This window comes from Durio zibethinus, chromosome 19, assembly GCF_047325235.1.
Source record: "Durio zibethinus cultivar Kanyao isolate XHJ-2024 chromosome 19, ASM4732523v1, whole genome shotgun sequence".
NCBI lineage: Eukaryota > Viridiplantae > Streptophyta > Magnoliopsida > Malvales > Malvaceae > Durio > Durio zibethinus.
The window spans coordinates 9,785,395-9,798,854 of record NC_143180.1 but is presented as its reverse complement, the minus strand read 5'-3'; the positions used below and the strand labels follow the sequence as shown (position 1 = coordinate 9,798,854).

The 13,460-nt window shown below is 30.1% G+C and overlaps 1 protein-coding gene across 1 annotated transcript; it reads left to right on the top strand.

The window, feature by feature from the left end:
- The first annotated feature begins 383 nt into the window (after positions 1 to 383).
- LOC111309908 (cytochrome P450 77A3-like) lies at positions 384 to 2,627 on the top strand. The gene has a single exon (XM_022908923.2). It carries the CDS (start codon positions 962 to 964, stop codon positions 2,507 to 2,509), a length of 1,548 nt encoding a protein of 515 aa, XP_022764658.1. The 5' UTR covers positions 384 to 961; the 3' UTR covers positions 2,510 to 2,627.
- The last annotated feature ends 10,833 nt before the right edge of the window (positions 2,628 to 13,460 follow it).

Sequence of the window (13,460 nt, the reverse complement as noted above, 5' to 3'; positions counted from 1 at the left end):
ATATATTTTTAATTTTATATTTATAATAAAAATAATATTTTATTAATTTCAAATCAAATCGAATATGATTTTATACAATATTGGATCGGATCGGATTCGAGTATAAAAAATAAAAAAATTTATCGAATTAAATCAAATTCGAATTTTATATATATAAAATCAAATCGAATTCGAAGTGAATAAAAACTTGCTTCGATCTGATCCGTTACCATCACTACTACAAACTATAAACAACCTTTTTGAAAGTGAAAATTTTAGGCGTCAAGCTAGTTTGATTTATTCTTGCTCAATAAATGTGTTGTCCTGAATGTATGAAAAAAGTGAATAAAAAAACCTAATTTCGGCCTGTAAATTGTCTCCATGCACTTATTCAAATTTACCATATTTCTAGCAAAATAATTTAACTCTTACCATTCATCAATTTACTGTCATTACTATCATTAAAAGTTGACAACAGCTTCCAGTCACCTGAACCAAATCCTTTCTCTCGATTCAGGCAGTCTTCTACGATAGCTTCCATGCTCACAAGAATCTGGTCTCAGAATCCACTGACTTCATTTATTACTACTCCTTGAATTTTTCATCTTTTGATCATTGAGCCACGGCATTCTCGTCACCCATAGGTTTTTCTACACTTTAACCGTTTAACTGACAAGTCTCATGCAATTTCAGGACAAGTACTTTTACATTTCCTATGTTCTTAAATGAATGGCTGCAATTGCTTTTGCATTTCATGTAGCAAGCTAGCTAGCTAGGATGCAATTCTACGTGGTTTCTGGCCCCATAGTTAGTTCCGTGTGCTGGTTTTCCAGCATTCAATACCGTCCCACCTAACCAGTAATGGTAGAAACCTCTCCCTGAGAAGCTTTAATTGAACCCACCTGCAATTTCATGCTCTTCTCATTTTTATACCCGTGCATGCTCAACTATCATCTCTCAGCCTCCATCACTACCTCTTAACATGGCTACTTCCTTTTATCATTTCAGTTCTGATTCATTGTCCTCTTACTACCATCTCTTCTTCACACTCGTTGCATTCTTCATTTCATGCCTAATTTTCTTCCTTTCTCGCAAATCAAAATCAAAACGCCTAAACCTCCCTCCAGGGCCCCCTGGTTGGCCTGTTGTTGGTAATCTTTTTCAGGCTGCTCGCTCTGGCAAGCCCTTCTTTGAGTATATTGAGGATCTTCGCCAAAAATATGGACCAATTTTCACTCTCAGAATGGGGACTAGAACAATGATTATACTCAGCGACGGGAAGCTCTGCCATGAAGCGTTTATCGAAAAGGGTGCTCTGTTCGCCAGCAGACCACGAGAAAATCCCACTCGAAACATCTTTAGCTGCAACAAATTCACCGTAAATGCAGCGGTTTACGGGCCTGTGTGGAGGTCTCTGAGGCGAAACATGGTTCAGAATATGCTAAGTTCAAGTAGGCTTAAAGAGTTTCGTAGTACAAGAGAGCATGCAATGGATAAACTCATCGATCGTCTTCGAGCAGAAGCTGAGGCTAATAACGGCGTTGTTTCGGTGCTGAAAAATGGTCGTTTCGCTGTGTTTTGTATACTCTTAGGCATGTGCTTTGGGTTTGAAATGGATGATGAAACTGTTGAGAAAATGGATCAGGTAATGAAAAGTGTTTTAATTACACTTGATCCAAGGATTGATGATTATCTTCCCATTTTAAACCCCTTTTTCTCCAAGCAACGCAAGAGAGCACTCCAAGTTCGTAATGAGCAAGTGGAATATATTGTCCCATTCATCGAAAAGCGTCGAGAAGCTCTTCTAAATCCAGGTTCGGATAAATACGCCATGTCGTTTTCGTACCTGGACACCCTTTTTGATCTCAATGTAGAAGGAAGAAAATCATCACCATCCAATGCAGAGCTGGTCTCACTCTGCTCTGAGTTCCTCAATGGTGGGACCGATACCACTGCAACTGCAATTGAATGGGGTATCGCACAGCTGATTGAGAACCCGGATATTCAATCTAAGCTGTACGATGAAATTAAACGGACGGTTGGGGAGCGAAAAGTAGACGAGAGAGACGTAGAGAAACTGAAGTATTTACAGGCAACAGTTAAAGAAGTGTTACGAAGGCACCCACCAACATATTTTTCACTAACTCATGCAGCTACTGAGCCAGCGACCTTGGGGGGATTCGACATCCCAACCGATGCAAATGTAGAGATTTTCCTGCCAGGGATTGGTGGGGATCAAAAAATGTGGTCGAACCCTGAAAAATTTGACCCGGATAGGTTCTATTCAGGGAAAGAGGATGCCGATATAACAGGCGTAACAGGGGTGAAAATGATGCCATTTGGAGTTGGGAGGAGGATTTGCCCTGGATTGGGGATGGCCACAGTTCATGTTCACCTAATGTTAGCAAGAATGGTTCAGGAATTTGAATGGACTGCCTATCCAACTAATAGCAAGATTGATTTTAGTGGGAAATTAGAGTTTACTGTAGTCATGAAGAATACCTTAAAAGCAATAATCAAGCCACGCTAACGTTATAAAATGCGTGATTTTACTTTTACAGAAAATAATTATTTATATATTTGATTGTATGTAACATTTTACATATTAATAAAATATTCTTATTAAGTATGATCAAATTAAATCGAAGAAAAAACATATGGCCATATTTATAAATTATAATACATATATAAAGTTTTTTTAAGTTTTTCTTTTGAAAATTACATGTTACTCATTTTCATTTACTTATTTTGACCTTTTTTTAAATTTTTATTAATTTCAATGGCGTCAGAAAAGAAAATTACAAAAAGGAAAAAAAACCAAAAAACAAAAGACCATATGTTTAGATAAAAAATAAATAATAATATTATTGAATAATTAGTAAATACTAAATGCTACTACATGTGATAATATATTAAATGCATGATCTTATTTTTATAGAAAATAACTATATTTGAATGTAAGTTGCCGGTCAAATTAAATCGAAGAAAAGCATATGTCCATTATAAATTATAGTACAAATAAAAAGCTTTTAAAAATTTGTTTTTGACAACAACATATTATTCATTGTCATTTACTTATTTTGGCCCATTTATGTGGATTTTTAATTAATTTCAATGATCAAAAAATGAAAATAGAACAAAATTTTATTACTATAAACCTCTATAGAGTTGAATTTTTCAGAGTTAAGTGGTGGTCAATTGACTCCACTCAACTATAGGGGGTTACACCACATCTTAAATTAATTTTAATACACAATTTATATGAGATTTGTGAATTTTCTTTTTGAGACCGCGAAATATAATGTTGATTACGAAATACTCATTTGTAAAATGAAATCTTGTAATGGAGGTTATAATGGGATGTGTAAAGTGCATCAAGCTGATGCCCCAACAATTAAAATTTGAGTCTTTGATTTTGTCCTACAAAAAATAATTTTATTAATTAAAAATTGTGTCAACACTTATTTATTCAATCTAACTCTAACACAGTCGATATTTAGTTTATTTTGAGATCATGACATATATTGTTGATTAGGATATAAATGTCAAATGGCATCTTTTTCTACTTTGTTAGATATTGTTATACTTAAAGGTTTAATTGAATAAGTCAAATTTAAGTTAGTCATTTTGAGTTAAATAAAATAATTTAAATTATTTAAATTTGGGTCATATCGACTTAGATTATTAATAATTTTTTATTAAATCATATTAGATTAAATTCAAATTTAAATTCATTCAACTAACTTTAGAATTCATATAAATTCTATAGATTGAAATTTAAAATTGAAGACATATTCTTTTCCTAGAAAGTAATAGAGAAAAGAAAAGCAACCTTGAGGAATTAAGATTAAGATTAGGATAAAAATTTTTAAAGGGCTGGTAGCCACTCTAGCTACCATGAGTCGTCCCACCATCAGTCGATAGAGTAGTTTGAGCTATTGGGAACAGTGAAATAGCATCTAAAACACTATGAATAGTGCAATGAATTGCAGAGCCTGGTTTGAGGAGGAAGAAGAAATATTATTGGGTTGGCAATGGTCATTATCACTCGTCAACCAATTAATTAAAGTTTTTCACATGCAAGTTTTAGATGATCTTTCCTTGTTAGAATATGTCATAATCGTATTCGTACGAAAATTTATTGTTTGAAAATTTATCATTAGATATAGTAAGAGTTTTAGATGATCTTTCATTGTTAGTATATGTCATAATCAAATTCGTTGAAAATTTATCATTTGATATAATAAGATGAATTGGTATTAATTTTTTTTTATGACTTGACATTTAATTAAATATGTTTATATTTTTAAAAAAATTTTAAATTGAACTTAAATTTTATTTTTTAAAAAAATTAATTTTAATTTACGAAATCAAATAAAATCTGAAAATACGATTTTATATAAGTAAAGTTATAATACTCTTATAACACTCATTTAATGGATTATATTAAATGATCTGATGTTATTCAAAATTTTTACTAAAAGTTAATTATTAAAAATTATTTTTAAATTATTTTAATATGTTAAATAATAATTTAAGATATTTTTTTACCTTTAAAATATCAAAAAAAATTTCATTATTGAATTCATTAATATGCTACCTTATATTTTTATTTTAAAAAAATGTAATAATAGTTGGTGGTTGAACGAACTGATGTCTATATATATATGTTCATTAGTTTACATAAATCAGTACGGGGAAGTTTACCGACAAAGTTCACAAAGAAATATTTCGAAAGTCCGACCCAAACAACTCTTAAACTAAATTCAAACCCAACTTTTCAGATGAAAAATATTCTTACTATTAAACCAAATGCTCAAAATGCAACTTTCCAGGAAAACATCATTCATCGTTGTTTCACTTTTATTCGAAAGCCAAAAAGGTTGGCCCCGAATCGTCCTTACCATCCACTTGTTCTGGCAATCAAAGATTTAGTGAAGAAAGGAAAAGCATGGTCCTTTATCCACATACCGAGACAAGCATTTTGCTGCAGACTGGATTGCTAAATGGAGCTGTGCAAAAAGAGACTGGTTTGTTTAATATTTCCACTCCTCCAATTTTGTTTGTCCTTTGTTTTATTAGCAGATGGGATAATGTACCGTCCACTTGTTATTTTTAGATGTATAAATAACATATTAATATTTATAAATTATTTGAATTTAATTTAAATAAAATTTAAATTCAGTTCAATTATTATTTGATCGAATTTAAATTTGAATAATTCGATTAATTAAACAAGTTAAATTTAAATATATTATTATTTAATTCAAATGATTCGTGATCCTGATGAATTTTTAAATTTTAATACATTTTTATTATTTTTATTAAAAATTATTATTTTATATATATATAATCAATTTGAACCTAAATTCGAATATTTAAGTAAATTTAAAATTAAATATAAAAATTAAATTTATTTTTATTAAATAAATTTAATTAAATAAATTCAAATAATTTAATTTTTCTTTCAAATTTAATTTAAATTTAAAAATTAAAATTTAATTAAACTCAAATGTCAAATGATAAATTTTAAATCAAACTCAAACTTAAATATTTTATTGCATCCGCTCAATTATCTTAATTGCACCGCTAGAGGTTTCTTAAAGTTGGGTCTGCCACTTGCCGTAAAAAAGAAAAAGCCAAAAAAGTGGATGGCTTTGCTTGTGCCATGTCATCAAACTTTTTGAGCCAAATTTAATTTGGTTAGAATTTCGGTTCTGTTTTTCAAAGGAGCTGAAAGAATTTTTTAGCCAAAATAAGTGTTTGATATAACGGACAATTAAATTTTTAATTTTAATAATCAAGATCTAAATTTAAATAATTTGAGAAAAGTTATAAATATACTTTCCTTTTCAAGAGAAACGTAAGAGTTTAATTTTCAGAAGAGGGCTTAGAAGGAAGAAAAAAAGGGCTTTCATGGCCTCTATAGACAGCAATTTGGGGTTTTCTTTGGGAGGGTTTTATAGAAATCGAAAATTTGAGGAAAATATTTTAATTAACTAAATTAAATATTTAATTGGTTAAGAAATTGGTTGAAGATTTATCAAAAATCACTTGAAAATTCAAGATAAAAACACGTAGCTTAACCAATTAAAATTTAAAAACTCTTAAATTATCTAATTAAATTTTATCTTGAGTTCTCTTCAATTTTAACTTTAATTAAATTAAAATAATTAAAAATAAAATTAAAATATTTAAGTTCTTTTGGATCTCTCTCACGTAATATCATCTAACACTATTACTAGAGAGCTTTTCCACATCATTTGGAAGCAATTTCGAAGAAAAGAAACCTTAACCTCCTTAGAGATTCTCAAGCCTTCAAGATTTACCAGCAATCCCTTCAAGTTCAAGTCAAGGCTATCAAGTTATCTCTTCATCAAAGCCAATCAAATCCAACCAAACTTTAGAGGAATAACAAGTCTTCATGATTGTTTCTTTGAAGATCACTCATGCTATCTTAAATCCAAGCAATCAGCAAAGGAATCATAAGTCTTTGCCCATTCATTTTGATCTACTTATCTTCGCCAGTTCGTGATCAAGCTTTCACTTACGGAATTCACTTAAGCTTCTCTTATGTGACAAAAGATGTCGTTTTGAAGAACTGCTAATTACTTTTTTTGAGATCAAGCCTATGATCATTTTTGCTTTCATGGAGATCAAATGAGAGGGTTATTTTCTTGTTCAAAAAATTTATTGGGATTGTACACTACATTTGATATTTATAAAAAATTGAATTCTATCACCTGTTTGTCTTCTAGATATTTGAAAATAAAATTTATATATGAAGGGAATTATGCATTAATACATAGAGTTAAAGTAGCAAAATTTTTTAAATTTTTTATTCTCTAAAGTCATGATCAATCAACAAGATCATACAAATAATATATATATATATATATATATATATATATACACACACACATACATACAAAGCATGCATAATTTCAATTAAGGGTGTTACCTTGAATGCCAAAATTCTTTTGGTTCAATTTGGTAACCTTCCGAATAGTTTCCCAAGCCAAGAAGCTGTTCAAGTGTATAGCCTCTAATAGTAATTCACACGAATGTTTGTGAAAAAACCTTCTCTAAAATATAGTAGAACTCAAAACCACACTCTAACTGGTATATGTTTGCAAAATCTCTTTTATTCTCTCGAGTTTTTGTTAGACTCTCTTAACTTATTTTTGCCTTGTGTGAAATTTGCCAATTGCTTATAAGAATCGTACAAAAAAAGTAGCTTGATGCTCGTTTTATAGGGGAAGTATTCGACCAACCTTAGGTTTATTGCATGGGATGCATGTTTTCATAAATAACCCAAAGTTAGCCGAATCCACCAAAATAAAGGAAATCTCTTTCTCTAGTTTTATTTTCTTTATTTTTTGTCATACCAAAGCCAAATTAAGTCCAACTTAATTTGTCACAATCTTAATCTTTCACAATTGCCCTATTGTGTGTGACCCATTAGGTTCTTTAGCATGTTTGCAATAAATACAAGCATTATGGACCTTAGAATTCGACTATGGATGAAAGAAACTTTTTATCTTCATCACTAATTCTCTAATTAGCCAATCTTATGTTTATAGATCATGATCAATGCTAGCTTCATTGTCATAACCCCCAATTGCTAAAGAAAAGTCAAAATGGCTTAACAACCTATCCGTGAATGATTTAAATGTATAATTAATATCATTTTATCACATAGTATCTCAATTTAAAATTTGATTATAGTTTAGTGTCTACTCAATCTTGTTCAACCATGTTAAGTCTTGTCTTTGACATTAACTCACAAATAAGATTTAGAACAATTCTAAACTCTTATTCACTTTGACCAAAGATTTATCAAGTTAATTCAATCAAAACTAGTTGAGATACTCTCTTGATCATACAAGGTGATAAATCCCATCTTGGTTACTTCATGCATCTTCATATGCCTCATGTTATACCCAACAATAATTGACTAGAGCATTCTTAGTTAAAACCACAATTAAAGTCAAAGTATAACATTCTTCATATAAGATTATAAGTAATCTTAAGTAAAAAGATCACTTATACAACCATCATATATGAATATCGTGATAAATACTATGTTAACTACCATATAACATTTCATATCAAGTCATATTCAGTGAACTTGTTTTTGTAACAAGCATCTAGATGTTAACTCAAATTCGCCTAAACTTTAACCTATGTGATAGGTTGCTTGCTTCATAAGTAAAAGCATAATCGTGTGCTAGTCTTAATAGCTTTTGTCAATGTCCCCTTATTGATAAAGCACAAACTAAGAACTATTTTATAACATATAGCTTTTATACAATGATGATCTCATAATTACAATATTATTGTAATTCCTTTACAAAGTTTTATTTATATTCTTATAGGACTTTATCATATAAACATCAATAGTAAAATACATATAAGTAAGCTCAAAGATAAATAAACAAAACTTTTATAAGATATCAAATATCAAAGTATTATAAATATGACAACGTTTTAGCCAAAATGTGATTCGTCTTGAAGGACAAATACCAACAATCTCCCACTTGCATTAAAGCCAATCTTTCATGTATCTAATACTATATTTGATTACATGCCTATCATGTTTTTGTTGGGACATACCTTTAGTAAGAAGATTAGCAAAGTTATCCTCTATGGGTATTCATTCAATTTTAACATCACTTCTAGAAACAAAGTCTCTAATAGGATACTATTGTGTCAATATGTGTTTGGATTTTTTATGAGACCTTGGCTTCTTGGTATGAGTGATTGCTCCATTGTTGTCACAATTGACTATTATCGGATCAATAATGCTAAGAATAACACTTAGTTCAGTTATAAACTTCTTGATCCAAACAGCTTTTTTTGCATCCATAGATGTAGAGATGTATTAGGCTTCGGTTGCAAAGTCTGTAGTTGTGCTCTTTTTGGAACTTTTCCAACTCATTGCTCCACCATTCAGAGTGAAAACATAGCTACTTTGAGACTTGCTATCATTTTTGTCAGATTAAAAGCTTGCATCAAAAGAGTACTTAATTAGAAGTTTAGCTTTACCATAGATAAGAAACATATCCTTAGTTCTTCTAAAGTACTTAATGATTGTTTTCATGGCCTTCCATTGACATTCAGTTGGATTTGCTTGATATCTACTTGTTATGCTTATAGCATATGAGATATTAGGCCTTATGCACGACATTACATACATAATGGATTCGATTGCCAAAGCATATGGAACCTTATTTATGCTATCTTTCTCAATTTATATCTTAAGACACATATCCTTGGGAAGATTTATGCCACAGACATTGGCAAGAATCTCTTTTTAGATTCTTTCATGCTAAACCTTTTAGTACTTTGTCAATGTATCCAAATTGTGAGAGACTAGACAACCTCTTTCATCAATCTCTATAAATCCTTATGCTTAACACATATGTTGCTTCTCCTAAATCCTTCATGGAAAACATTTTTGATAACTAAATCTTGGTAGATTATAGCATGGGTATATCTTTTCCTATAAGTAATATGTTATCCACATATAGCACTATGAAAATGATTGCACTTCTACTTATTTTCTTGTATATTGCCATCTATGTCAATTTTTTTTCTTGAAAACCCACTTACACCCTATGGTTTTATCCCTTTAGATGGTTTTACCAAAGAGCATACATAGATTTTATTTCATGTTTCATTGCTTCATGCTATTTCACCTAATCAATGTCCAACATTGTTTTTTGATAGGCAGTAAAATTATAATCTATGATCAACTTATCCTTGTTAATGAGAAATTCATATCTCTTAGAAGCTTGGCGAGTCTTACTTGACTTATGAAGTTTTTATGTACTTTTAGCTTTCAATTGTGCATTTAATGCCTTAACCATTGGCTCAAGTTTCATTATTGTGTCAATTTATGTTTCTTGAACTTTTTTAAGTTCTACTTTACTCCTATTATTCTCTTCAAGGATAAACTCTTTTTCTAAGAAGATAGTATGTCTAAAAATAAACACATTTTGTTTTTTAGAGTTGTTGAAATAATATCCACTAGTTTCCTTTGGATATCTCACAAATATACACTTAACCAATCTACCTTTAAACTTGTACGCTTGTGCATGCTTCACATAAGTATCACATCCTTAAATCCTTATGTGTGACAAGTTAGGTCTTTTACCTTTTCATATCTCATACGGTGCTTAGTCAATGGATTTGGATGGAATTATATTTAGAAGATAAGTAGCTGTTTTAAGTGCATAACCCCATAAGGATATAGGAAAATCCAAATTACTCATCGTGGATCGAACCATGTCCAATAAAGTTCTATTTCTCCTCTCGAAAACTCCATTGTATTATGGCATTCCAAATGGAGTCCATTGTGAGAAAATCTCATTCTCTTTTAGATAACCTAGAAACTCATGACATTAATTATTCACCACCTCAATCAGATCTAATTGTCATGATATTTTTACCAGTTTTCTTTTAAACCTCTATTTTAAATTCTTTGAACTTTTCAAAGGATTTAGACTTGTATTTCATTAAATACACATAACCATATCTTGTATAAATATCAATGAATGTAATGAAATATTAGTATCCTCCTCTAGTATTCATGTTCATTGGGCCACATACATCTATATGTATTAGTCTAAGAACTACACTGGTTCTTTCTCCTTTTACAATAAAAGGTAATTTGGTCATTTTTCCAAGCAAACATGATTTACAATTTTCATATGATTCATAATAAAAAAGATCAAAATATCTTTGTTTATATAACTTTGTGATTTTTGTTTTATTGATGTAACCGATCCTACAATGCCATAAGTAAGATTGATTCAGTTTTATTTAGTTTAGCCTTATTGACATTTATATTGAGAACATCATTGTTTAATCTAAGAATATAGAAGCCATTATCATATGTACCATGCCATAAAACACATCGTTTAAATAAATGGAACAACAATTGCCTTTAATATTAAATGAGTATCCATCATTCATACTTAAATTAAAAACTAAAATGATATTTTGAGTTATGATAGGAACATAATAATAATTCTTTAGTTTAAAACTAAACTGAAGGTAAAGGTAAATAATAAGTCCCCTTGGCATAGGCAACAACAATTGCATCATTTCTAACATGCAAGGATACCTCTCTCTTCTTTAAACATCTATTCTTTTTTGGTCCCTCTATGTCATTACATAAGTAGGAACCATATTTGGTATCCAATACCCAAGAAGATGTGTTAAAAAGAAATAGATTGATCTTAATCATAAACATACCTAAAGTAAAAGTTTCTTTAGACTTTTTCTCCATCAAGCTTGCTAAGTAAACCTTGCAAGTCCTATTTCAATAACCTTTCATCAAGCTTGCTAAGTAAACCTTGTAATTCCTCTTCCAATAACCTTTCTTACCATAATGGTGCATCCACCCTTGTCTTTCTTAATGTTGCTTATAGGCTTGATAACCTTGTTTGCATTTCTTTTCTTATAAGCCTTCTTACTTTTCTTCTTATTGGCTAAATTCTTTTTTACCTTAGATGAAGAAACTAAAAAAGCCTCGAACTTTTATTTTTTAATGGATTTCTTGATAGTGTCTAGCATATTTATCAATTGTGGTAATGTTACTTCTATATGATACATATTGAAGTTCATTACAAATTATGAAAAGCTACTATGAAAAGATGACAAGATCAAGTCAACATTAGCTCATGTTCCATCACAATCCCAATTGTCCAAGTTTCTTCATCCAATTGATCATCTCGAGATAATGCACTTTGATCAAAGTGCGATCAAACATCACTGTTCAGAACAATTTCTTAGAGGTCTCAAACCTCTTAGTCTACCTTTGTTTGTCAAACAATTCTTTAAAGTGTAGAATGATTGTCGAAGCATTCATATTCTTTTATTGTCTTTACAACTTAAAAGTCATGCTAACCACCATGATACATGCAGCTTGATCAATATGGTCTTTATGGGTTTCATAAACTTGTCACATTGTATCATCAACACTAATCTCTGGTTTTGATAGAATCGATTCATAAAAAACATAAAGTATTTTCTCTTGCCTTAGGACAAGCTTTAGATTGCGATACAAATCATTGAAGGTAGGCCCCATGAGCTTGTTAACATCAAGTATGCTATAAAGTAACAAGTTATTACTCATCTTTTTTAACCTATAGAATATGAACAAGTATCAGCCATATTGTTCGATACCAATATAGATAATGCCTAAATCTATATATTGATTGCTCCTTTTATTTTAATCAAATCAATAGCTCTTACTATCAATTTAGAATAATCATATTTTTCTAGTAGGCTATGATCCTAATTAGTTTACCATAATCTTGAGATTTGTCTCAACAAGCCGTGATAAGTAAATTAGGTAGATAATTTGCTTATCAATCACATCACCATGTGACTCCTAGATCAATTAGGTAACAACTCCTTATCTAATCACATCTTATGTGATTCACCCAATCATTGCCTCTAACATTATATAGTCAAGTTTGTCGCATTCAAAAAATATAATGATAGTTAAGTAAGACCCATTAACCATAATACAATCTTATTTTGAATTATGAGTGCTTTAAGTTTAGTCTTAACAAGCCCCATTAGTAGAAAGTTCAGTGTTTATGTTAATGAAAGGCATCAAGACTTAATATTTTTCATAAAGGATTTTTAATTCATCATAGGTCACATATAGCATGCATAAGAATTCACCATATATCCAATACATGTAATCTTATCATGCATCTCACAATTATACATGGCATTTATTACATATAAATTCTAGCATGTATAATAACAAATCAACATAGCATACATGATATTTATCTCATCACTAGCATGTATACTACAACAATCATTATGTTTAGTTCAAATTCATGATCTTTCACATCTATTTTTTGAATAAAATATCAATATCATATATCAATCATCAATCCAACTCAATGTGATGCAAGGTATAGACATGTTTAGCTAGCATGGCCGAATATGTCTAACTATTATTTTAGGAAAATGTAATTTGAAATTACAATTTCCTAAATAATTATGGAGTCAAAATTTTACTTTGATTTTAACTTAACATGGTTAACATCACTCTAAACCATTTAGGAATGCCAATAAATTAAAATCAAGCCAAAAAATGTGCATTGGGAATTTCCTAGTCCAACTAGATGTTGTAGTGAAATAATTTCTTGTTAATTAGAAGTTCTAAACAATTTAGAAAGTTTAATTTTATTTGGATTTTATATGAAATCTTATTTCTTAAACCCAAAAAATTTAAAAATCTAAATTCAACAAGAATTAGCACCAAACTAGGGCTTGGCCGAAAAGCCATCCTATGGTTATGGTAGTATTTATGGAAAGTAGGTAGTTTTGGCCACTTATTGTTATGCTGCCCCCTACTAGCCACCATCTACGAGTTCTAAACTCTTTTCTAGAGTTTCTTATGCCGTTGGTCATGAGTCTTCAATCACAAGTAACAATTAATTTGACTT

Excerpts from the sequence above, each read along its gene's own strand:
- LOC111309908 (XM_022908923.2), top strand. The coding sequence starts at position 962 with ATGGCTACTTCCTTTTATCATTTCAGTTCTGATTCATTGTCCTCTTAC.